Below are 26,884 nucleotides of genomic sequence, written 5' to 3'. Positions count from 1 at the left end.
GATTCAGACGAAGGGATGAAGCAGTAACTCGTGAAAATCTCTTCATTCACATTTTCAGGGCGAGCTTGTTTTTTTAAAAACAAGCTTTACCCGGACTTCTTCCCGCCATCCTCGTGAAATATTCCGGAGGGATGAGTTGATATGTGAGCAGCTAAAAATTCCCAGAGCGAGCGAGCGGCCGACGATGATGATGATGATGAAGACATTTCTATCACGTGAGAAGTGAGCGACCGGTGTGAACGTCGTACGTGTGAAGAAGCTGCTTCACACGGCTGTTCCTCGCTTTCTTTAACGCTGTGAAAACGTCCACAAACGCGTAGCATTTCTATATTCAGGGTCACAGCGTCGTCACAGCGTCCTCCAAACGTCTCGCTGCGAGGAGCAACAAGCGGAGAAAACGTCCTGAATCCTGAGGGTCTCATCAGACGGATGAAACGTTGACATGAAAACCACTAACACCATCTGAAGGTAAAGGAGCAGTTCACCCATCATCAGTCATCACGTGTCAGCATATTAAACTACAGAGACTCTTAAGAAGGTTTAAAGTGTTTGACGGTCTCGTCTTTTATCTTCCCTCCGTTTCACTCTCTTCTGAACTTCTGCAGTTCAGGATTTTAAAGGACAGTCGAGCTGTTTGTGTCCGAGAGGTACAGCTGGATGTGACTTCAGTCGCTGACAAACAACAGAAGCAAAATGCTGGAGGGGATTTTGTTTTCAAGGAGATCTATTATGCTGATCAATATTTAAATACTTAACACGTTTTTTTTAACGATCGTTCTGACAGCCGTCGTTTGAGTTCCCAGCAGCCTCTCTGAGCGGGGTGAACTGCTCCTTTACAGCATCATCACAGGTGCAAGGTACTAACTTGAACGCCTTTCATCAATGTCTCACACACACACACACACACAGATCAGGATCATGTGCAGTGTGATTCATCCGCAGCGAAGATTGCTGTTGTTGAAGATGAAACACACTTTTTTTTTTTTTAAAATTTTCTTATTTAGCAAACTGAAATTAAAAGCTTCAATGATCATTTGTGTGCAGTGATTTTATTCTGGGGTGATCAGGTTTTTTTTTTTTAGTTTTTTAAATGATGTGTCTGCTAATGAGAGAATAAATAATTCCTTTGAAATTCTTGCAGAGTTTTTGTGAACAACAACACACACTCAGCCTGATGTTGGGACCTGAAGGAGTCTGCATCGTCACTCTGAGAACCACGAGCTGGGAGACATCACTGGGATGTTTGCTGATTGTTATCATACCAGATTATCACGAGCCCGGTTCTGACAAAGTACCAGACGTGTACGATTGTATCCAATGATGTTTTTATTACTCGCACATCACTTCAACGAAACAAACGCGGTTCAGTTCCATTGAAGTGGTCGTGGTGCTGCTCTCTCTTATGTTGCTTCCAGTGGAGTCTCCCCCTGCTGGCCCTTTGAAAGAATGCAGGTTTGACCCATAGACTGGAAAAAAAGTTTGACCATTGTCACTTTTAAAACAAGAGGTCACGACTCCTCACAGAGGAGAAGGATGTTACTGGGAGCTAAAGGAGGTTGAGTCAAATGACAAATTGTATCTTCATTAGTTAATAAATGTTACGCCATAAATATAACCGACCAGCCTGGAAATTCAAAGGTTTGCTTTGCGATCTGCAAAAAAAAAAGAGACCTAAAATGCCACAGTCCAAAAACATACTTTTATTATTTTATTGCCCTTGCAAACACTCAGACAGGATTGACTGTATTTATAATCCACACAGACTCCAGACATTTCCCAACACAAACCCCCAAAACCCCGGCAGCCGCACGGCCCATAGTGAGTACATAAAGCTTTGGTATCATTAGTCAGTTATGAGCATTAAATGGACTTCGTGACATTCAGAAAGATTTGGCTCGCAGAGTAAAAAAAAAAGAAAGAAAAGAATCAGCCAATCTGTCACCAGTGACACTGATTCGTCCTCGTGAAGGAAGCCGACTGAGATGTTCAACATCTCAAAAAAAAACAAACAAACAAGCCAAACTTTGAAATGTCATGACAGTCTGTTGGTATTAGCTGTGTGCTGCGACCTCCCAAAGCAAAGTACATAAAAAAAACAAAATAAAATGAGATGACACGCAACAACAGCACTGATAAAACCCTTTGGGAGGTACATGTGCAAAAACAGGTGGTTACAATATAAAAGACTCCTTTTGATCTAAATGTAATACACACAAACACCCAAAAGCAAAATATTGTAGATTCAAATTTTTCATCGGGACATTTACAACCAAGGCGTATAACCAGTGTAAAAATATACTGAAGTAGAAAAGCAGGAACAGAAGAAGTCCTCGTTCATGAGCTCCATAAAGGCTGAAAGGTCTCAAACAGTGTCGAGTCAGCCACCGTCCTCCACCGTCTCATGAGGGTCGATGTAGGATGTTAGCTTCCTGCTCTCGCCCTTCATGCTGTCACTTCTGTAAAAGGGAATGTAACATGGTGTCCCAACCTGGACGCGTCAGCAGAGTGAAGAGAAACACCTGAAAGGCGACGGACTCAAACCTGGTACCACGTGATAGTGAAGCCTCGCCTTATCAGGCTGCTGATCTTATTAGATTTACATGTTCAAACTTTAGTCAGTTAAGATTCAATATCTAACATGAGACTTGAGGCGGGTTGTTTGTGAGCAGGGAGACATGAGAGGGAGGTGAGTAACATGATAAAATGATGTTTCAGAAACCAAAGGGTGACGGTCTTATTACAGCGGTCTGAGAACGCCACGATGGCTGGTTACTACGAAGGTACCAGCTGTCAGCCAGTTTAGCCACGCCTCCCAAACTCGAAGGCTTAACTCATTCAAAATGGATGACATGAAATAATTCACTCCAGTACAGCGTGTACCAATAAGAAGCTCTTCAACCCAGAACTGTTTTTGTACCAGGCGGTGAACATGATTATTTCTGCATTATTAAACTCAGAGCTGATTGGACTCCACTCAAGTGGATCTTTAAGGAACTGCAGCTTCTCAATGCTTTCATTTTTTTTTTTTTGATAAGCCTCAATAATTACATTTAAAAAAAAAAACCTGGTAGGATAAAAAGGATTTTCGAATGATAAACCTATTTGGTGTGCATTTAGTATAAAGAAGCCCTTATTAGAGAGTGGTACCCACAGCTTGGAAGAAATAAGAGGACAGATGGATCTAAAAACTTAAAAGACTACACGTAAAACGACCAAACTACAAATAATCTACGATGAAAGACAGATTAAACACACATGGGTCCATCCAGAAGAAGAACTCAGGGTCGATGGCTCCCTCCAGTGGTAAAAGCTGATTTCACACATGATGCACAAAACTCCTGAAAATGTCCCAAAACTTCCCAAATGTGTTGGTGCATCGCGTTAATATTCTGTGATCATGAAGCGGCTCCATTTCACACTGCGATTCGACTATTTCACGTTGCACTGATATAAAGGCTGAAACGAACTTCACACGTGGGACTCTTGTTTTTTAACGAGCCCGACCTCCTGTCCAACAGTGACGGTCTCCAGCTGTGAGATACAAAGGCAGGAACATTTTAAAGGCAGCCTGTCCTGAAATATATTCTAGAAAGGTTTGGTGGGAGCATGTGTGAAAACGGCTTCAGAGTCTGAGAGAGAACGCTCTGTGACGGCCATCGTTTCTGCACGACCTCGGTAATAAATACGTGACGAGAAGTGAAACTCGTCAGCGAAGGGAAAAGAGTTCAGCAGAAGTTAAAGATGACAACACCGTCGACCAATCAGCAGGCTGCTCTGCTGCGTGTGCGTCTTCACAGGCCGTAGTTCACCGAGCTCAGGGCCGGCCTCTTCTTGCCTTTAATCTTCAGGGATCCGTAACGAGCCTGAGGAACAGAACACAGCTCATGATGCGTTCAGGGACCCTGAGACAGTTTATCAAACATCACTGAAACAACACAGCTTCCTTTCCTCTGGAGTTTATTTGTTTGTTTTCAGGATAATTAGATCTAAGTGGAATTATGGGGAGATAAAATGTGTCAATAAGAATTAAAAACCTGTCAGGGAGACTTCATGAGGTTTGCTGAGAGGAGAGCTTCTTTTTGGTAACTGTGAACACTGACAGCGTTTTTTTCCCAGAAGCTTCGTTTCAATCCATTATCCAATAAAAAACCCCGTTATGCACAGAAGCCTTATGAGTTATGAGACAAGTCAGCAGGTGATTTAGTGGTTCTTACACACACACACACACACTTACATCTTTGCGGACTCTGGACCGTGTCATCTTCACACTCTGTGATCGTCTCAGTCCTTTCTGAGTGACAGCCTCGTCTTCAGAGAAGATGGCCTCGCCGTCTTCATCGGTCCTCTCCTCTTGGTCGTAGAAGTATTCTGAAACATGAAACAGGAAACACTGATCAGTCACAGGCGGAAGCTTCTTTAGATGTTTTATGTTTGTATTCATTCAGGCCTTCAGCACTGTGGAGCCTGACGCCGTGTTGTGTGGCTCATTCCCTGCTTCAGTCGACACGATTGTTTTGGTAATTACAAACAAGAAATCTCCCGATATTGGGCGCAAAGAACTTGTATTGTTGTTGCCATGGAAACAAGTGTTGATATAGTTCTGATTGTATATACAGCGCAGTGCAGGAGCGAGAGAGGCAGCTTGTCCAGCAGAGGTCAGCAGATACTCAGTTTGTCTCTCCACATAGAAACAGAGCAGTCAGACACTTCACACAGCAGCTGTCGACCTCAGAACATCCACGGCGTCAGGACGAGACGTCTCCCACTGCAGCCCAACGACTCCATCAGTGGATCAGAATCAAGAGATAAACGTACAGCAGAACATTTGTTCCTGCAGTGCGAGGCGTAGCTCATGTTCACTGAGAAGACAATAGCAGTGTGTTTTCTATTTGTTCTGGTTCTAGCTCCGACTCCTGCTGCTTTTGTTGTCACATCTGGAGTCTATAAGAGAAAACCTCCCACTCTCCAGAGTTGGACTCAACCTTTCCCCTCCCAGAGGAAACAGGGTGGGATGAGCTCCACGTTCGTTTTCACATTCCTGCACAGGATCAGAAGAACCATCTGAATTCTGTGTGCGTTAGAAAATGAGACAAACACCCTCAGAAGTGATCAGGAAATTCAGCTCTGCTACTGAAACTGTCTGATGAACGGTGTGTGGAAAGCGGGCGCTTCAACGTCCCCGCCCGCTGGCTCGCAGTCAACGCTGGTCAAAAAGGAAAGAACATGCCACTGGAATGATCCTGGGAGGAATTTCATTCTTTCACCGAGCCAACTTCTCAGTCTGGACTGTGCAGATCTCCTTCACGTCATTCCAGTCATTCCAGCTCTGTCCGGTCTGTGCTGCGGTATCACGCTCCAATTTCCTGTCTTGTATGGAGCCAAAGGCCAAAAGCAGAGACCTGGGGGCGGCTTGTCCGACCAGGAGTTTTACAATCCTGGAATGTTTCTCCTCAGTTTAGTACCTTCATGTCCTGGTTTGTCTGAACCTCCTGGTTAGCGTCTCTGTCTGTGCGTGTCTGTTTCAAACTCTGAACACGGCCTCATAAATCCTGTTTTTATGCAGCACTGTCACTTCCTGCTCCCTGAAATAAAGATGGACCCAAAGAGAAATACTTGATAGTTTTTTTTGCAAACAGCGACCTCTGTTATCTTAAAATGAATCCTACATGTAGAAGTGCAAAAGCTGCAGTTCCTCCAGTGTCCACTTGAGGCAGTTGAATCCTTATAAAAGGTTATTAAGATGCCTGTAGAAATAAATATGTTTCATAGTCTGGTACGAAAACAGAAATGCAGACATGTTGACGTGTATGAAGGTCAGGAGATGACTGTCCAGTGCAGTTTTCTCGATGTCTCGATGAGATGCTCTCTTTTCAAACCGAGCGGTGACGAGTAAACAAATTGGTCTTCAGAGTGCGGCCTACGTTAGCAGCACGAGCACCATCAGTGCTTCCACATGTCTGTGCTCCGCCTGCATTCATCAAACTGCTGTCCATCCACCGCGCTGGGTTAGCGCTGGGTTCATTAAGGGGAGCTACAGCGCTGCCTAGGGGCGGATGGAGGTATTACAGCGTAGACACTGTGTTTCTGTGATGGTGGATGTATTTACTGATGGTTTCTGAACATGATATCTATTTGTCATGCTTGTTGGCTCAGAGTGGAGGTCTTTCAGTGAAACCACACGACGTCGTGTGAGCATCACATGAAAGAGAGTCTCTCTTCTTCCCCTCACCTGTCTGCCTCTCTGCGGCCTCACTGAGCTGAATACAGAATAACGTCTTTCCTCCGTCGGCATGCTAATGTCGTCTTCCTTCTCTCTCTATTCATCCAACACCTCATCCATCCCTCACATCTCCACTCTGCTCCCATGAATTCATCTCTGTCCTTTTCTCCACTCCTCCCCCTACTATCTCACTCTCCATGCTTCAGTGACTCTGTGTGTGTGTGTGTGTGTGTGTGTGTGTGTGTGTGTGTGTGTGTGTGTGTGTGTGTGTGTGTGTGTGTGTGCACACGTGTGGGTGAGTGAAAGAGGGAGAAAGAAGGATAGAGTGTGTGTGTGTGTTTGACATTCTACCAGCATCCCACCCAATCTCATGTCCTCCTCTTTGTCTGCTAGAAAGTCATCACACACACACACACACACACACACACACACACACACACACACACACACACACGTGTGAATGTGTCTTGACTGGATAAGTGAACACTGAGACGTGAACACACAGCAGCCTCTGAACATCAGTGTGTGACTGTGCTGTGATCATATGAAGAGTGTAAACAGTAAGAATCCTTCCCAATGTTTGTGTGTGTGTGTGTGTGTGTGTGTGTGTGTGTGTGTGTGTGTGTGTGTGTGTGTGTGTGTGTGTGTGTGTGTGTGTGTGTGTGTGTGTGTGTGTGTGTGTGTGTACCAGCTTCGTCTGCAGCGTCACTGCTCTGAGCTCTCCTCATGGCCGGGTTGGAGGAGCGGGAGTTGTACTCGTAGAGCTGGTTTCCTCCTCTGTCGTCCTGCTGGCCTATCTGGGTGAGGTCGTGCATACTCAAGCTGCGCAGCTTGTCTGTGATGGCGCCCTGACCCTGTGACACACACGTAAACATGAAGAGCAGTTCATATCACGTCACCAGACGCTAAAAGAAGAGAAAAACATTCAGACAGATAAAGTAGGTGAGTGTAAACAACTTCCACTCAACATGTTGAGGGAAACAGCTGCAGGACACCGTAACGACCAGTGATGATGTACGTTTGATCGCGTCTATTCAAAGTACAGACCAACGAGTGGAAAAGAAGACGCAGGTGAGCAGACAGCAGTATGAAGCTGCTTTAAAATGTAAAATCTGTCTGCTTGTGTTCAGACGTGCAGCTCACCTGAAAACAAAAAAAACAAAAAAACAAAACAAGCGAAGGAATTCTCAGGCATTTTGTGTCTGTTCTCACAAACAGACACATTTATCACTCAGACTTTATCTGAAGCGTCTGCCCCAGCCAGCACACAGAAAGTCCTGATGGGTGTGTGTGTGTGTGACATTTATTCCCTGGGATCGATGCTCAACCACAGACTGTCTGCATCTCTGTGCACGCCACTAAACTGCTGCGTTCTGTTTTCTTGTTCTAGTATGTCTGGATCTATACTGTGATTCTGTCACGTTACATGTAGACATAAATCTTATCGTCTCAGGAGAAGCCGTGCTCTCCCTCCTGTCCGACGGGCAGAGTCTCCCGCTGTGAGCTGAATATGTGCACGACCAGGATTAGAGGATTTTAAGGGCAGACTTCCTGCACACAGTCAGGCACATGAAGACTTTCTCAACATAAAGAGAAATAGATTCTGTTGAACATCTCAGACACAGAAAATAATCAATAATGACAGGTAGAAACAAAAACACATCATTCACAATGAAGAGGAGGATAAAGGGAAAAGATGAAAACTTGTTACAGTGAAAGAATTATTTCAACATTCATTGATCATGAATGGTTGTAAAGGCTGTAAATGTTGAGTTAAATATCTTTATTCATACGGTTGATTCTTACACTGAAAACATGATGGTCAAAAGAAAGGAGGATTAAAAGATGGAAATAAACAGATGTTGTTTTCAGCCACCACGTTCTGGTAAAAGAACAGACACGAAATGAAAGGGAGTGAACGGAGAATAAAAGATGAAATGGATTTGTCCATGCAGCGTTCACTGACTGGTGTTTACCTCCCAGAGCAGCCCGCTGAAGCACAGAATCCCTGAAGAAAGACGGATGTGAGTACAGAGAGGGAGAGAGAAGGAAAGAGAGTTAGCAAGCGAGCGAGGCAGATCGTCACATCTTCATCTGGACCTAATTAAAGCATCCATCACAGGGAGAGATACTCACTGCTGGTTTACCTTTCATGAACTTAGCGACCTGATAATGGGTCAATCATTCAGTCATGGTGGTGAGAGCTAACTCACTTCCCTGTGAAGAGCTAAGCATGCTAACGATGAGCATCGTTAAGGTCCTGACACACCGAGCAGACGGCGAAGACCGACTGTGGCGTCGCCCTACGTCACCTTTTGTCTCGGACAAAAAGTTGCACTTGAACACACCGCAAAGACTACAGCCGACGGCCAATCACCACGTACGCTCTGCGCATGAATGAAAGGAAATAACTCCAGTCTGTAAATGTGTCCGTCACCTGGGGAAGGTGTTGAACATTAATACAGGAAGTAGCTCGAGTTCAGAGGTCTCTTAACAAACGTCTTTTATTTTAGACAAGCTGAAGATACTGTACATGACGGCACTGTCTGGATGTTTGGACATCAACCCAAAGAGCGACTGTTCATGTAGTGGAAGACAGCAGTCAGACAGAAAGACTTCTTCATACGTGTGGAGGCTGAGCAGAGACAATTTAAACCCTCCTCGGGCTACATGCACTTTAATATGCATGTACTGTATGCTGCATGCTGCATGCATAATACAGGAAGGGAGCTTGAAACGAGTCGCTCTCAGGAGTTTGCAACTAAAATCTCATAAAATCATTTATAAACCAAAGCAGTGTGTCTTCTGTGAGCTGTGTCTTTAAGAAGGTTCAGACAGATGGACAATCTGAGGTCCATCAAATCCCATCTAAGAACACATGAAGCTTCAACAGGAGGTATCACAGTGTCGCTGACCTGCCACCGAGACGGGAGGAGAGAAGAGAAAAACTGTGCACAAGTTTACAAAAGGAAAAGAGGAAACAAGGAGGCAGAGGACAGATCAAGGAAACATCAGCTCTGTCGCTGTTACACAACTTTTCTCCACTTTTCTCCACTTCACCCTCGGATCCACAGAAAACCTCGTTTCAACATATTTAAAAATGAAGTCATAATTTTTTGATTTAATGTACTTTGTTTAAAAAGAGGATAGCACTGTGACTATTTGAGGTCCAACACAAACTAATTGAATTGAAGAGTAGGAGTTCTTTTGAAAGTGTCATTGAGGATGAGTAATGAGAGTAAATTGAATTTCCTGTCCTGTGGCATTTTACTAACTTCTGTGTTTTCCTGAATACGCCCGTTTGGCTCCTGACTGTGTTTTCATTCATGCTGCTTTCTCTGCTGTGGTTTGGTTTTTTAAGTATCTCAGTCACAGCACAAACAAGACTCATCTAAAATGATTTTCATTTATTTATTCATGAGGACTTTTTATGCAAAATGGACGCAAAAGACCCTGGTTGTGGAGACCTGGATTTATGGTCCAGGTCTTAAAGGAACACGTGGATGTGTCCTCTGTTTTCAAAGGTTAAGCCAATCAGAAGCATCATGAAGCTTTATCTAAAGAAGCTGACACACAAAGGAGGTCGTCGGCCGTCGATCCTAAATGTGCTCCCCCATCTGCTTTTTTTTTTTTTTTTTTTTTGCCAATTCAACGTGGAACCGTCGTCAGCGAGAGGAATCTCTCTGATTCTCGATTCGGGTTCGGTAAAGCCCCTCGAGCCTGCCGCTGTAGTCCCCATGCCTTCACCCATTAGTGCAGTTTCTCCTCATTTCTCTCCTCCGCCTCTTCTTTCCTTTTTCCACTAAAGGATCAGGGGCTTTTAAATGTCTGAATGATTACTCATTTGTTCATTGCAACACTGCCAACCTAGGAATCCATCTGTAATCATTGTCTGAGGATGAAATACACCTCTGGGTGTACCAACTTCTCGTTATTACAGCAGTTAGCTCGAAGAAACTTCCAGCCAAGACTTTGGTATCTATGGGATAAAAAACACCTTTAATACTAAAAGCTTGAGCTGCAATGATGGACACAATAAAAATGAATCCATGCTGCTGGGTATTCGTCTAATTACAGTAGCTGTGATATCGTATCAGTCTTCAAATTTACAAAGGAACTCAGACATGAAGAAGCTGTGAACGCCTGGAGCTGAATGAGACGGCTTCTCTTTCATTTAACATTTATTGTTTGTTTAGAAAAGACAATCCAGAGAGAGAGAGAGAGAGAGAGAGAGAGAGTGGACAAGGACGTGGGCAGATATGAACCCAGGGAGCCAGCTTGGAGGAGCCTCCATATATGGGGCGATCCTCATCAATAGGCCATCAGCGCACCTGATCGAGTCGTCTATAAAGTCAAGGTATTGGAATTTGATTCAACTCTAAGAGGAAAATCTACATATTTATTCTCTTTAGAAAAAATGTTCAAAATATTAAAGAAAATGACTCAAGAATTGAAAGTCAGGATCTAACATGGTAGATGAGCCTTCTGCTGTGAATGTGGGTCTCGTAACTTGACTTTCTGTTTGGTGGTAGATTCCCACTGCTTGGGATTACCTCAGTGCATTGAAGCCTTTGGCAGGAGGTCAGCAGGGATTAACTGATACTCCCAGGTATTCACGCAATGCTGACGAAACCATTACACACACACACACACACACACACACACACACACACACACACATCACTGCTCAGACTCAGTGAGTTGTGGCTCACTGTGGATGTGTCTGTAAAATATGAACTCTCCTCCTTCACGATGTTTTGGACCAGCTGCTGCAGCATTTTTCTTGATATATTCTCCTGCATGTATTTACATGTCATTCCTACTATTTCTGTCTCTGATGTTTGACTGAGGCCGAGTAGGAGAAAGAGCCGAGCCGACATGGGGAGCAGGAACAAAACTATCTGCTGGACTGCTTTGCTCTAAACAACAGGTAGAGGGCACTGTTGTATTTAAGGGCATTCAAGCTTTCAGTGGAACCACAAATGGAAACAAACATCAACAAAGACTAAATCATTCAGTTTTTTTCTAATTACACTCAGTGACTTGCCTTGACAGCTGCAGTGACAGCAGCAGTGGCTGCGATGCTCAGACCCTGTTTTCCAAAGTTGACCATGGTCTCATAGCTTCTTTCTCTCGCCTGCACGATGTAATCATCGATTTCCTGCAGGGAGACAATTAAATGAGTTCAATCACAAATGTAAATACACTGTCGTCATCACACACACACACACACACACAAAAAGGATGGACGGGTGGATGATCTTACCCGCTCCCTGGACGAGAGCAGCGGGTGCAGACACTTTCTGTAAATGAGGCTCGCTCCTTTTGTGTACGGGGACAGCAGCCAGATCACGACGGCGATCTTGAGCTCGTAGTACAGAGGAAACCTGGAAATGAACACAGACACAAGTGGTGTCATTTTGATTTATGAGCTCCGTCTCATTTTGAGACAGCATCCTTGGAGGGACCACGTATACAAAGGACCAGGGTCCTCCATAGGCGCGGGGAGAGGAGGACACATTTGAAGGTTTGGAAATGAGACATCAGTCAGTAGGACACTGTGATCGGTCTTGAAATGTCCTGCAGAGCAACACAGCCCCCACAGTGGAATACAGCTGATGGCTGTGTAAGAAAATGGACAACGTAAAAGCTTTAAGTGAAGTCAAAGATTTAGAGCTCCCCCTGCTGACTGGCTGCATTGTAGGTCCTAAACCCCGCCTCCTCCAGGTCAACAGACGAGACGTCTGGAAACTTCAAAGTTTGAATACATCGTCTTCTGTCACACAGCTAACGGAGCAGCAGGAGCAGTTGCCCAAGGACACATCGGACATGCAGCTGCAGGAGCTGGGGATCGAACCCTCAATCTTCCGGTTGAGAGACGGATGACTCCACCACCGGAGCCACAGCCGCCTCGTTTGTAAACCGGAAGACAGTAAAGACAACGTCCATCTTTATAAACAGTCAATGTTTGACTAGTTTCCACTCTAAAAATGGCCCAGTGTCAAAGTTCCTTTATTTTTCATGCTCTGTTTCATGTGACTTCAGGCAGCGAGTAAGAGACAACGATAAAGTGAGAGACGGTTATGTGCATTTTGAGAATTGTGAGAGGATCGTGTAAAACTCACCATGCCAGTGTTAGATCAGTGACTGTCTCCAGCACAGTGTAAAGTGCAAACACGATCCAGTACATCATCCATCGCACCTACACAGGAACACACAAACAGAAAGAGCATTGAACCGTCATGTTCCACAAGATTTACGTCCACAGACAGATTTAAACATTAGTGTAGAAATGCAGAAGACAGATTGTTATCATTTTAAACCACCAAGCTCCTAATCAGGTCAAATTGAATTTTCATAGATGAGGTATAGATGTTTGTTATCTTGTAAGCCTGGTGTTTCCTCAATTAAGCTATTCTGGAGTGCATGTGTGAAATAATTATGAGGAATGTGCAACATTTTACTCATAATGATTCAAAATGATTGATGGGAGCGCTGATGGCACACATGACTCGGGTCACATGACTCGCACACATTATAGTCCTCAAATAAAATAACAGAGGTTATAAACGGTTATAAAACAGGCAATATCAAAACAAGTATATCCCATAATCACATGAATGTTGTTATCTAGTCAGTGAGGTAATGTAGTCCCTGGGATGTAAACTCTCTGCAGGGAATAAAGCATATTTAAATATTCTCTGAGTGAGACATCATGAGGCTTTTTCTTTTATTGAAGGGCAAACAGAGGTGTTCTGATTCTCTCTCTCTCTCTCTCTCTTTGCTGCTAAGGCTGTCTGCTGCCCTTCCTGCTCTCTTGCTCTCTCCGTCCCCTCTTAAGGGCTTTCCAGGCTCTTCTGGCTGGATTTCCATATCAAAGCCAGCGGTAGACAGTGGCAGGCGGGCAGACAGTCACATGGCAGGCTGAGGTATTAGTGAGACCCAGCCGCTGCCGCATGACTGAACACACACTGACACTAGCTAATGAAATGTCAGTGTGTGTGTGTGTTTGGATGGGTGGATGGAGGAGAGAGGGAGGAAGATGGAGAACCATAGGAAGGGACAAACACACACACACACACACACCTGTCTCACAAGCACAAACCCTGAATAAAAAACACACACACCAGCCGTCAACTACAGTGCTTAAGTTCACTTCACACACATACAAATACACACACAAAGCATCCTCCATTTCTGCTGGGCTGGTTAATTGGTGACCTCATAGTGAACTCCATCTGCACTCACACACACAGAGAGGCTCATGGGAAAGATAAATGTGAGCGAGAGAGAGAGAGTAACACAAAGGAAGTGAGATGGAGAGTCTCAGTACACCTCTCTTTACCTCTCCTTTCATCTCCCACTTCTCTCTCTCCCTCTAACAGCTTTTTCCGCTCTTCGCCTCCCTCCTTCATCTCATCACCAGCCAGGACATTAAGATGTGACCTCAGTGAAATATACAGCAGCCATTTTGCCTTCCTGAGGCAATAGCAGACATTTACTGGACACGTCCATGAGTAACAGCCTTCCATTAAAGAGAAGACAAAAACACCTGACATCAGCTCTTTACATCCAGCGGTGTCCCAATGCTGCCGCTCCACCTGGAAGACCGAGCTGGGCGGCAGACTGACATGCTACGCTAGCTAAGTGTAGAAACGATACAATCATTGATATCTGAATCAACAACAGGACCCAAAAGAGAGTGAATGGGAGAGCAGTGAGGGTCTGCTCAAAACTGAGGTTTTTCCCAAAGTGCTTTTGACGCCTGATGAAGACGAGTTTATGTCTCCTACAAACTCACAGAGCAGAGAAGATGACTCGGTCAGAATTTAACAAATACATGGGAACGATTTAGACATTGTGCAGGATGTTTGCTCGTAATTTTTGGTAACCAAAGAACAAATATTCAAACTATGAGTGTCTAGGACTTCTGTTTATGTGCCAGAAAATGGGACCAGGTATTAATATCATTCGATTTTTCCATGTATTGAATCTTAAATGGATTCTGGTGTCGTTACAATCCTCCAACAATGACAAAGAATTTCCTCTAATAGTCTTAAGGGCTTTTTTATTTCCTCAATATCACCTTAAAAGAGTTGTTTGGATGTTGGATCTTTGATAGTCTACTCACTGGGGGACATATGAAACATCATTGAAATGTCCTTTCTCTGTGAGTTAGTCGTCTCCTGCTACAACTATGGGACATAAACCAGCTGTGTTACACACAGGCTCACACTAACTAACTGAGTTGTATACATGTGTAACACTTGTGTGTTTGTACGTCTTTACTTGAGGGACATCGTTTGTGTGTTGGGACTGGGGGTCTTGTGCAGTTGTTGCTGTAATGTTGAACCTGCAGTACGTCCTCACTGCAGCGTGGATAAAGTCCAGAACGCGCGGGGACAGCGGACACATATAAGGATGTGTTTATACACCAGCTGGGTGTGTTTATTCAAACATGTTCTGACATGCTCGCTGGCGAGGACATGGCTGGCTGACAGAATTTAAATCAGGCAGATACTTGGGGCTAAGTGGAATGCAGACATTATAATTATAATAATTATTGGAAGTGTCATAATTCAAGCTGGATGTAAACCAACTAAATGAATGGGTGACGTCTCACTGAGCTGATCTGTTTTGGCTGTTCTCCGTGTGTTGTCTTGAGTCTCATTTCAAAGTTCATATGAGGCTAATTTAAATTCAGGAGCCGAGAAAACATCCTCACCCTCCACTGTGGAGGTAGCTACATGAGTCATGGGACAGGACAAGTGTGGAAAATTGAACTGGGAACATAGAAGACCTTTAGACCGGGGTCAAAGATTGTATAGCCGTGAGGCCGAGAGCTTTAACACTTGATCAATAACGTGTCAGCAATGAAGAAGTGCTAATAATAATCATTCTATCTGAAGGGTGTCTTGTAACGAATCCATGCAGACACAAGTTGGACATTAAAACAAACTGCTCAGGGAGACCTGATCATTTCCGAACAGACTTCCTGAGTCTGAGATGTAATGGGGGGTCCAAAGTGATCGTCCCTCTGTGCCGTCTTTGGACGTAGAAACAGAGGCGAGACTGTGACAGTGGAGCAGGCTGGGGAGTGCAACGCTCCGCTGTGTGTTTGATAATGACTGACTGACATGTGGGGGATCACGCTGTGCTGATATACTGAATTCACAAACTCGCAGAATCGATATGAATGTAAACAGACAGCATGGAAAGTGCTAGCTGATGTTTGCGTTGTGGAGGCGGGGGAGATATCAGGGGTCCGGGCGTGACGTCAAACAACTTTGCTGTGGTAATGTTTACAAGATGACTAAGATGGCAGACAAAGTTTCAACACTGTAACAACAGTTTTAGAGATTTATCCACAGTACAAAAGAGACAGAAGAGAACCAGCATCACTGGACACAGGATATAAACATCCTTTTGGAAGGATTCTTGCTGATTTCACTCATAAGCTCATCCCAACGTCACTCTTTGAGTTGAGGGCTGGCGTGAAAGAGTCTGAATAAAGTGGGGGGGGGGGGGGGGGGTTTACTCATTGTTGCAGTCAAGTTGCAGGTGACTTCAATCAGACATGATCTCTGTTGCAGGGAAACAGAAAAGAAAGATCCCATATCCTAAAAACTAAAGGGGGGACGAGTAGGCCTAATGACACAGCCGAGATCAAACCGCAATCTGTTAGCGGAGAGAAACAACACAAGAACATCTCCCTCTGCCCGCTGTGCCCATCTGCAGAGCATGTGCTTGTCAGTAGTCTCTTCTCATTAGAGCAGAATAGACAGGTGCACGAGTGGTAGAGAGGAGAGAGATATGACCGTCAACTGACCCAGGAAGAAATTCTTCTCTTTGATGGATCAAAAAAAGGGAACGCTGACCTTTAAGCACCACTTTATGTGCGTGTGTTGAACAGGACGATTGTGCTACAGTTAAAGACATTCCCTCCACACAGACCTTTAGATGTGTTACGACTGACGAGAACAACGATGGGAAGTATTTTTCATCTATTCCTCGCCCTGCAGGCAGCCACAAAATTAATTGATTTACCTTTACCGAGTCCTGAGCAATGAAGGAAGTGACCCTGAGAATCAGACTGAGCAGAGATCAAGCAGAGCGAGATAAAGAGAAACAAAGTGAAAAGAAGCTCAAAGCAAACGTGTGTGTGTGTGTGTGTGTGTGTGAGAGAGAGAGTATGTTTCACCAGCTCACTGGACTGGGATTTCAGTCTCACTCACATTAGTTACATCACCCAGCCCCACAAAGAAAACCCACCCAGCTCTCACTTCTATATGCATGTCAAGAGACGCCCATCACAATGCAAGCAAGAGTCCGTGTTCAATGTTTCAGTTGAAGGAGGAAGTTTGAAAATATTTCCATTGTAGTAGTTTCTTTAAAATGCAGCACAAAAACACACACTGAGCAGGTAGGACAGGGGAATTCCACACACACGCGCACGCGCACGCGCACACACACACACACACACACACACACACACACACACACACACACACACACACACACACACACACACACACACACACACACACACACACACACACACACACACACACACACACACACACACACACACACACACACACACACACACACACACACACACACACACACACACACACACACACACACGTTTTCTTGCCAACCCGCTGAGTGCACATGGAGATTAAATGGAGCTGCCTGGCAGGGCCGTAAACATGCTGAATGCATTGACAACATGTCTCCGGCCTTGTTGAGCCCAACATTAATCATGTTTAAAACAACTCAAACTACGTTATTAATCACTGTGGGTGCGATTCGTTCAGAACATACAACAGACAACAACAAATACTGAAGAGACGGACACTGCAGTGAGAAACAAAGGATTCCATTTATGGATTTATCGATCTCAGACTTATAGATCCACATCACTGATTAAGAAAGATCTTTACACGTTCTCAGCTCGCCTCAAACACGTTCAGACTGAACAGCAAGGTCCCACATATCGTCTCCATGACGACGCTCAGACGAGATGCAACATACTCCGTCTATCTGACCAAAAGTACAACTCTACTCTTCTTCTTCTTTAGCGGTTTAGTTTAAAAACATCGTACAGTAGTTGCTGCTCCATGTTTGAACGTGAAGCCAGCACAAGTTCATTCATCTTTTCTAGTTTGTGTTTTTAATCTTGGAATAAGAAATGCAATGCCAAACAAAACCAACAACAATTTAATCATTGTGCTTGGATAACATATCTGTATCAGTGCATACGTATCGTGTGCTTCTCTTCTGAGGATGGCTGTATAACCTATAGTCTTAAAAGTTGAGGCTGAATAGAAATGCATCCCTGTTCATTGTGTATTGAAAGCTGACTGGCTTTTCTTCCTCACCAGGTCATGATCATGCGTTTACAGAAAACAAAGGCTTATAGATCCATAAATAAACCGTATCAGGAGCTCCTGTTGATTGATCTGTATTAAAATAAAGATTGGACACACCGCAAAAACTGTCATGACACTCTCCTTGGTGTGTGTGTGTGTGTGTGTATGTGTGTGTGTGTGTGTGTGTGTGATGTTCATACACTTACATATTCCATGACATTTTTGGTCTTGACAGCTTTGTATGAGTAGTATGCAGGATACAGATTCCCGAACACCAGCCTGCAGGGAGAACATGAAACAGGTTCAACAAACATGTTGAGCTACAAACAAACACACAACTCTAACACTGCTCCTGCTGTTCCTGATGGGTCAGATAGATTAAACAGACGTATAGACAAGAATGAGTTCAAACAGTCAGTACACAGTATTTAAGAATCTGAGGTTTATTTTACTTGAAAGTTTCAGGGTTTTGTTTCAGGCTGTCGAAATGTTCCACATCTAGATTTGTGTTACTTAAACACAAGAAACTATCCAATATTAGGTGCCTGTACTTTTATTGCCATGGAAACCGATGTTCATACCACAGACTGAAAATATAAATGGAATAACGAGTAACATCCTGACTGGAGGCTCATTGGAGGCCATCGCCATCTTGGAAATGCTGTCTCAACCTAACTTTAAAGTCAACAACAAGCTGAGAGGTTTTCAGCCTCTTAACCGAGCCGTTTAAAAACTGCAGGATTTTGCACAGATGTCGCTGAGTTGACACTTTTATTTTTAATAGATCACGTTAACCCTCATTTAAGCAACTATAGACTTATTTAGAGTAAACGTGGATATCCTAATAAGGGCGTCACCTTCACCTCATCTCTATGCAGTTTATTTCACATGACCAAGTTCAACACAGTGAAAGTAAAACAAAGTGTTCACCATCTCCTGATATCAATGGAGCTCTGTTTTTTATCCTGACTCAGTCGGGGGACGAACGCACAAACAATAGAACGAATATCCACACCCTCTGCTCACAGACACACACAGTAACAAGGGCAGTTTGTCCAACCTCTCTGCTCTCAGCTGCACCCCATATATCCTTCTGACAGAACTCTGTGTGTGTGTGTGTGTGTGTGTGTGTGTGTGAGAGAGAGAGAGAGAGACGGAGAGAGAGAGAGAGGGGAGTGAGCAAGAAAAACGACTCAATGAATTTATAGCCTGACACTCCTTCCCTCCAATCCCGCTCTCTAGCATTCCCCCCCTCCACCCCGAACGTCGCCAGCACAGTTTGTTCTTTGCAGATCTGTCTAGTATGCATGGATCTGGATCTGGATCTGTTCAGCTGGATCTACACTCAGACTGGATACCAAGGCTTCACTGCTGCATTTCAAGAGCTTTCCCCACATTTAACAACACAAACATGTCTTTTTGTTTTCATTAGGAGGAAAAGTTGTCATGAACATTTTCTCCCGTCAGACACTCCCACTCTCTGGACAAGGACATGTTGTCGGGTTGATCATGTCGACTAGTCTCTAGTTAGTCTCAAATTCAAGGTCGGCTTGTCAAAGAAAAAAGAATTAGAAACAAAGAAGTTCAGTAACTTCTTGTTTTTTTAATTCTCAGTGAATATTACACATGACACTGTAAGAGCCTTTCACCAAATATGTGTAATATGAGTTAGTTAGCCACCACAGACCACAGCAGGCTGAACGTTACTAAACAACCACCAAGTTTATAGCCCAACAGTCCACGCCGTCCAGTGATTTTACATCCTTTAAAAAACAGAGTGGAATTTGTTTTGTCGGAAGGGCTGAGTGATATATCCAGTTTTTGAGATAAGAGACAATATCATTATTATCGATATAGTTCATTTTTCTCTCCGTTTATTTTGTTAATTAATTTCACCAACAGGTAGTTGGTTTGATTCACCGGCTCAGGGTCAAGTGGAACCAGACCGACAGGGACTACAATCATTTCGTTTCAGTGCTGAGTTTTTAGAAAGAAATCTCAGTATGTCTCAAAGGAGCGCCAGCTGAAAGATAAAAGTGTGAAGCATTCTACGATAACACACAAACACACACTGTGTGTATATTCCTTCTGAGCAGACCGGAGGGCCTTCAGCGGCAGGCGTACAGCCAACAAACACTGCAGTTTATTTTCCTGCTGTTGCTATAGAAACAACTCGGCAGCCAAAGCTGTACTCTGTAACTTCCACTCAAAGTGCTCTATGTGTATTAAGGTAGGAAATAATACAGCTGAGCTTTCTAAACGCACAAAAACGAAAGTCTTTACTTTTACTCTGGCATGGCGAGTGGGCGTGATCGCATGTTTGTAGTGGACAAACTGGTTACACAACAACCCAGACAAAAAGCACACGGGGGGGGGGGGGGGGGGTTGTTGTCCAAACAGAAACATCAGGTTTGCCTCTCTTAATGTGTATATTGTATCTTTGTCTGTAGATGAAGTTAATTATAGAACAAATACACAAACGTCCTCTTTCTTGTACTCTAACACTTTAATGAGCTGGCTGCGTTTGGCGAGCGATGGCTCTAATGAAGGGCGATGCTGCTGCTGTGATAATAGCACTTATTTGTGCTCCTCAGAATGAGCCCTGTGTACTCACTGACCTGGACACGCACGGCAGGGAAATAAAGACAGACACAAATAAACAACAACGTGAAAGTGTGAAGCCGAGGACTTTAATCCCCTCAGTGTGACAAGCTTCAGTGAAGTCACTGACCAAAGTCCTCATGTTTGGATGGGTTGACCTTTTTATTCAGCAGGGGAGGGGAGTCACGTTAATGAGGTCAACTCATTTCATTTAGTACAGATTTAAAGGCCAATTTTTTATTGATTTATGTTTACAAAATTTGAAATTCCAGTGAAACAGTTCCATGTCTGAACCTAAATTGGTTTCCCAAAGACAGAAATGAAAAGAGGTGAGAAGATAACAGAGGAGACAAAAACTGTGTGCAAATATTACAAGAAGACGAAGAACTATACAAACAACACAACTAACATGATGCAGCGTTTAATCGACACCTCAGTGAGAAGCTCCGATCACCTCCCCTTAATGAGAGAATAAAAACATTAAAAACAAGAATGTTAGCAGCTCCTCAAGGAATCTGTTTCACTCATCGTCTGAGAGAATCGTGAGTTTAGTGAATCGTGACATCCACAGTCTGAAGTCATTGTATGGAAAGCATGTCAGCAGTGAGAGGGTAGGGTGAGGGTCAGCCTCCCGGACTTTTCCATTTCACAGACTCAGGACATTTCTTCATGTTTTTCAGGGATCAGTCAGACCAGCAGAAAGTCTTAAACAAAGCTCACACAATGAGCTGAATGTCCTCTGAAATAATCTTGAAACAATTTTGTGAGAAACAGGGCCCCCCTTTTTTTCTGTACCAAAATGAGCATCTCTCCATTTCCCCTCGCTCCCTCCTGTTCCCGTTCTTCCCATTTCAACACCTTCCCCCCCTCGGCCTGCGTGCAGCTGAGAAAATAGCCCTGGTGCCTTCAGATGGGCCGCTGCTCCGGGCTCCGGGTCAATTTCTCTGGTTTCCTGACACCGTACACCACCAACAACCAGATGGAGGGAGGAGAATGACAGGATGACAAGGGAGCAAGAGAGAACAAGAGCAATAAAAAAAACAAGAGACACACCGAGAAGGAGAGGGGGGGAGGGATCGACAGAGGAGAGAGGGAAGAAAATGATTTCAGCTTCCAACATCTGGTTTGAGCTTCAGGAATAAGAATTTGATTACATGACTTTTCCCCTAAAAACACAGAGGGGGGATTGTTGAGAGAAGTGCAGCTCCAGCAAATGAGACTGGTTCAGGTCCAGGTCTGTTCATCCCCACAGTATTTCCTCACAGGGAAACAAAGGACATACATCATTCACACTGGGCTCACAGCCTTCCCAATGTTCCCACGTTACTAAATCCTACTTCACAAACTTCAGCTTATTTTATGCCTGGAGAAAGGCATACACGTACGTACATACATCGTGTGACAAATATGACACAAACTTTCCAATGACAATAACATTGGGCTCAATGCCTGGGGTTTTAACAAAGTCAGACAAAAGACAAACAAGGCTGAACATTTGAATTTCAGTCTTATAGAAAACATGACGAAGCATTTCAGTTGGAGGTTTTTAAAATGCTCTCAATACTTCTTGATAGCAGCGTGTTTTAAAACGATCAAACCTGTATTATTTTAGGAGACCTGCTTTGCTTCAGCTACCTCTCTAAGTAGCCGACTGAGGAGATTGTGTTGTGAGTTCATCTTTGTGGATAAGAGTGGGACATCTTTCGTTAGTATTCAGATGTTTATATTTTGTTCTAAGTCAAATGAAAGTGACAGCTGAAAGAAAAGTTGAGACACAGCTTGACAGACGAATCTGTACGATGTCTATCATCATATCTTTTGAATTCTGGGCAACATATGACCTCCCTGGTCAGAAAAAAAAAATCTCCTTATTTTAACGATTGATAGTATTGAAAAGCACCTAAGCTTAAAACAAAGTTAAGATCTTCAGCCATGTTTTTTTTTTAATCAAAAGCTGCTGTGAGCAAAAGGGAGAGAGAACACAGTCTAAATAAAGACAGCAGCAGAAGTTCGCTTGCACTTTTTAGCCATTCAAAACAAGAAATGTAAGAAAATCAGAAATCCAAATATTAAGGCTGATATAATGGCGCCTATTTTTGCTGCTGTAGTTAAAATTGCCCTCTACATGCTTGAAATAAATCCGGAGGACTTTATACAAACATCTTTGGGATTTAAGACTCCGCTACACAACGCTGTATTTAGCGGTCACAGGACATAAACTGCACTCGGCCTCCTCTTGGCTCCAGCTGAATTCTCCGGAGAATATCCTGCTCGTCTCACGCACAGATGCAGAATAGTTGGGTAAATTCTTCAAGCACCTGATCCTCCTTCAGAGGGAGTAACAGAGGTTGCTCAAACACCGCTCCTGTCTTAATGTGAATTCACAGACTGGCACGCCGATACGACGTGGATGGAATCATCTTTAAGTTCAATGAAATCTTGATGGTGAAACTTCACTAAAGCACAATCTGTAATGGGCTCAAGACACTTCCTCATGCACCCTCAAACCAAACGGAGGAATGGGGCGAGCGAGAGTGGCACACACCCAAGAAAAACCTCACCAACCATTCATCTGAAAAACTCATCTAGAAAAGGTTTCCAGAGACGAAAGCTCCCATGAGCCTCGGGCAGTCAACGTGCATCATGCGTCCCGCTCATCTTGAAAAGCTTGTTCTTTAATCAACTGACAAAGTAGAAGCAGACAGAAGGAGATATACTGTACACAGCGACTGAACTCCATGCAACACAAGCACTGGTTTAAATATTCAACTCACACATGCACAGTTTGGTAAAAATCCAACCCAACAGTCTGACAACAAATACACGGTTAAAGTGATTGTGTTAACTTCCTGTGCGTCTTTAATGGAGCTGCTACATTTTTGGAGGAACCTTGTCTGCTGTGTGATAATCAGCCACAATTTTGAAACCTTTTCTGTGCTGTCCATGGCTGTTCAGCTCTGAGGGCAGAGAACTCACATTTCTTTGTCAACACTAAGAGGGCGGCTCCGACACACAGAAGAGCTGGACAAATAACTTGAAGCCGTTCCCTGCAGGCTGACGCCTAAAATTAGCTGGTCGTAAAGTGCTGAGTTGAAAACCAGAGTCTGGCTATTTCTACTGCTGCACGACAGGCACTTTGGAGGGCTGATGGAAAGGAGATGTGTGGAGGCAAATCTGGGACTGAAAGACACCCATTTTAAATGCACCGAGGTTCTTCTTGACACCCCCGAGGGAAGAAGATAAGGCCATGAGAACGCTATCTAAGGGCACACTCACACCCGTATCTTGTCCAAGCACATTTGACCTCCAAAGTCATTAAAAAATAAAATAATCTTCCTCCTAGTCTGAAACTTTGCACAAACTTCTGCACTTCACCTGAGAAGTCCAAAAATTGAAATTTTCAGCTTCAATGTGTCGTCTCGACAACCTTTGACATCTCATAAAAAAAACCGAGTACATAATGTTTTAATATCTGTATATTGTTCAACGAGTGTCTGCATGTGCATGTCTGAGCATGTGATTTGTATTTTACTCTTGCCATCATCTGCCAAGCAGCAACAGATGGAAATAAGCGAGTTAGCTAAATCTGGTACAACGCATCTCTTCTCTTCTTTTCTGAGACTATGAGTTTATTTAAATCAGGGGCAACGTACAAAAACAATAAAGAAACTGAACTAAAAAGTTGAGTTTGTTTGACTTGTACGAGTGCTTCATCATGTTACTCTTCTGTGGCCCTAGCGTGGTTGGGAGGGCTGTACTCCTGAGGGACAATCATGCTTGGGCACCATACGGGGTCGAGTGTGAGTGCACTCAGCTGGACTAAAATGTTTACCTGTAACATCCACACTACCGGTACACTCTCTTAATGCCAGTTCAACAGTCCACAATTAAGCACCTGTAACATCTCACCTTCAATACAAACGTCACAAGGACGTGAAGGGGGGGCCGAGTCCCCCCATCTCTGTGCTGTCCTCGGACTGATTTTATCTGAGCTTTTATTTTGAAAGAGCAAAGAGGCTTTTCTTATACAGTTCGGCTCTTAATACTAGAATAAGATGAATCTATCTGTTTGTACAGTTGAGGCAGAGACTCTTTATTTTAGATAGGCTCTGTTCCACTTCATATATTACTGCACAGATTAGGATACATTTAGAGTTGACCAAGACATCAGGACCTAGTGGTCAGCCTAAGTCGTGTGCACTATTTAAAGAGGCCTACTCTAACCTGTGGCTCCTCTTACAAATTTCCTTCCCCACACTCTCCCTCCCTGATTTATGATTCTATCCACTGTCCTAACTCAAATACGTCTCTTGCAAACTAATCCTCACCTGCTCTGTGGTTTTTGAGCTTCACGTCATCATGGCAATCGAACTGAACGACACATTCTTGCTTGAATTTCCCTCGAGGACAATAAAGCATCTCTCTATCTACCTGTCATTCACTGCGAAAATTCTCATTAATCGAAGTTGTCGAATTTCTTTTCTAAAAATATTTCAAGTATTAAACTTATTATAAGCAACAGGCACCAGATCAGTCCCGAGAAGGCCAGAAAATAGGGCCTGAATACCTGCCAATGCATGTGTTGATATTTTCACTGACTGCAAACATTTCAGGTCTTATTTTTTGCTTTTAATATCTTGGAATAAAATATTTCTCAGGATTTATCGGTTGAATGTGGATTATACTAAGACTAATGGCATATTTCTGATTTAAAATTAAGAGAATACACTTGCTACGATTGGAGTTTTCAATGTTCCTTGTCCGAGGTCCCAAAATGCTTCGTTAACGATGACTGTGATACATTATTCTGTTCAATAGCATTCTGAAAAATGATGCATTAAGAAGCAGACGGTGAGCATTGTGTACAAAGATAGAGAGAGATCATGAGAAGAAGGAGCCTGATATAGTCATGGGGTCGTACCTCGTGCTTTTGTCTGACAAGTCTGTTACCAAAGAATGTGTTCAGTAACCAACATCAGAGGAAGAGAAAGAGGAGGGCGGTATTTTTCCACCACTCCCTTCTGTACTTTTCACTACATTCCTACGCTCCATTAGCACCTAGTTATGCAACGACTTCTTCTAAACAGACACGGCCAAAGAAAAGCCAGAGAAGTTGTGCTGGAATTTAAACGTTTGCACACCTCAACTTTGCACTTTAACAATTGATAGGAATACCCATTTTGCTATGAGGTTGTGAATGACGTTATTTCATTGTTATATTTGTTTTTTCTGTGTCGTCTGATTTTTAAAAAAATACATTTTGATTGATTTGATTTTGGTGATGTTGTTCTTGTGTTCCTTGTCTTCTGTGTGCTCCTGCAGCAACGCAGATTCCTGCTTGTGTGGACATTAAAGCATCTGAAATCTGAGAGGTGGCAAGACAATAAGTCAAATTGGACTTTTATTGTCAAATCCCCCCAAAAAATCTCTCCAGAGCATTAACCTAAAGGTCTGACCTCTGCAAGTCGGATTACAGCAGTATTACAATGGAAGTCAAAAGTACCCAGTAACCAAACAAATCCATGAAAATCCACTTACATGCAGGATTAATTTGTGGACGTCTTTCTTCCTGTGTCCTCGCATTGTTAAGGCTGCCAGGTTAAATTAAGCAGAGCTGGCTTTCTAATAATATCTCCAAGATGACAGCTGTACCTGACACTCCCGTACAGCTTGAAAACGTCCACCTCACCACTCAAACTTTAAACAAAGACTTGCATATTGACAGCTTGACTCACTCAACAGTGTGCATGACTTATGATTCATAAAAACAACAGCGGTAGCATTAGCACATCAACAGCAACGAGGCCTTCAACTATTTATACCAGAAAACAATCTTCACCATGGGTTGGTGCCGGTTTAAAACCATTATGAGCATTAATACTGATTTTACTACAAATAACTCGTATGGAGACATAATGCGGTGATCTCGGCGGTGAGTTAGCCAAGCAAGCTAATCAAGCTCATCCTCCATTAGCTGTCCTAATTATCTCCATGAGGTTTAAAGAGAAATAAAACACGTTTAGCTCTTCCTTTCAGTTTTCTTTTGTACTCACACGACGCTTCTTGAGATAAGCCAGGACACCATGTTTGTGTTTCTTTGTTGGGCAGGTCCGTCTCACAGTGTTGGTGGTTAGCCGTTAGCGGTTAGCCGTTTGTAGCCGTTGGGAACTTCTTCAAGCCCAAAAAAAACTTCGACGAGCGGATCCAAGAGCAGCTAAATATCGCTCTTCGATTCAGCGGAACATGTCTGAAAGGCTTCCAATGTGTTTCAAAAAGCTCTACAGGCCACTCTTTATTACTGTTCTCTAGTTACAGTCTGTTTTATTCCCTTCAGGTTGTTCCCTCTCCCCTTCTCTTCCTCCTGGCACCTGAACGCAGCTCACTCAGACAGCCACTGACGTCACACAGGAAAAGAGCAAACCTACAAAACCTGCGATTGGCCAGCGCGGTATGTTTACAACGAATACGCACTCTCATTGGCTAATGAACATTACTGACGTCACCCATGCGGCTTGATGGAAGCGGTGACATTTCGAACGCTGCTCCCCGTGCTCCGATTGGTCAGTCCTTAAGTCGTGGCGGATTCTAACCAATGTGAGAATAAAGCAATGAGATGAGGGTTTCCAGGCGTTGTTGTCGGGGGGGAAAAATCATTTCCCACCATAGTTGTGATGAAAATGACCCCTTC

The 26,884-nt window shown here is 43.6% G+C and overlaps 2 protein-coding genes across 3 annotated transcripts in view; one reads left to right on the top strand and one right to left on the bottom strand.

Moving 5' to 3' along the window:
• Positions 1–1,132, top strand: part of nrbf2b (nuclear receptor binding factor 2b) — a 4,876-nt gene extending 3,744 nt beyond the window's left edge. For both annotated transcript variants that reach the window (XM_079333736.1, XM_079333735.1), the window contains exon 4: positions 1–1,132. This exon is cut by the window's left edge and continues 865 nt beyond it. The gene's annotated coding sequence lies outside the window, so the exon portion shown is untranslated.
• Positions 1,133–2,727: 1,595 nt separating this feature from the next.
• On the bottom strand, positions 2,728–26,624 carry reep3b (receptor accessory protein 3b). The gene is made up of 8 exons (XM_079334136.1): positions 26,250–26,624; positions 17,802–17,874; positions 12,346–12,422; positions 11,487–11,607; positions 11,268–11,381; positions 6,909–7,074; positions 4,235–4,368; positions 2,728–3,863 (listed from the first exon to the last, which is right to left on the bottom strand). The coding sequence occupies exons 1-8, from the start codon at positions 26,279–26,281 to the stop codon at positions 3,792–3,794; spliced, it is 789 nt and encodes a 262-aa protein (XP_079190262.1). The 5' UTR covers positions 26,282–26,624; the 3' UTR covers positions 2,728–3,791.
• Between the last annotated feature and the right edge of the window lie 260 nt (positions 26,625–26,884).

This window comes from Symphodus melops (genome assembly GCF_947650265.1).
Source record: "Symphodus melops genome assembly, chromosome: 21".
Lineage (NCBI taxonomy): Eukaryota > Metazoa > Chordata > Actinopteri > Labriformes > Labridae > Symphodus > Symphodus melops.
The sequence above is the reverse complement of the archived record's forward strand: the minus strand, read 5'-3'. Positions and strand labels throughout refer to the sequence as shown.

Coding starts and splice junctions, on each gene's coding strand:
- reep3b (XM_079334136.1), bottom strand. CDS start 26,281: ATGGTGTCCTGGCTTATCTCAAGAAGCGTCGT. Junction 11,608..12,345: donor ACTGATCTAACACTGGCATG/GTGAGTTTTACA, acceptor GTTCATTTCCAG/GTTTCCTCTGTACTACGAGC. Junction 7,075..11,267: donor CTGTCACTGCAGCTGTCAAG/GCAAGTCACTGA, acceptor TGTGTGTCACAG/GGTCAGGGCGCCATCACAGA.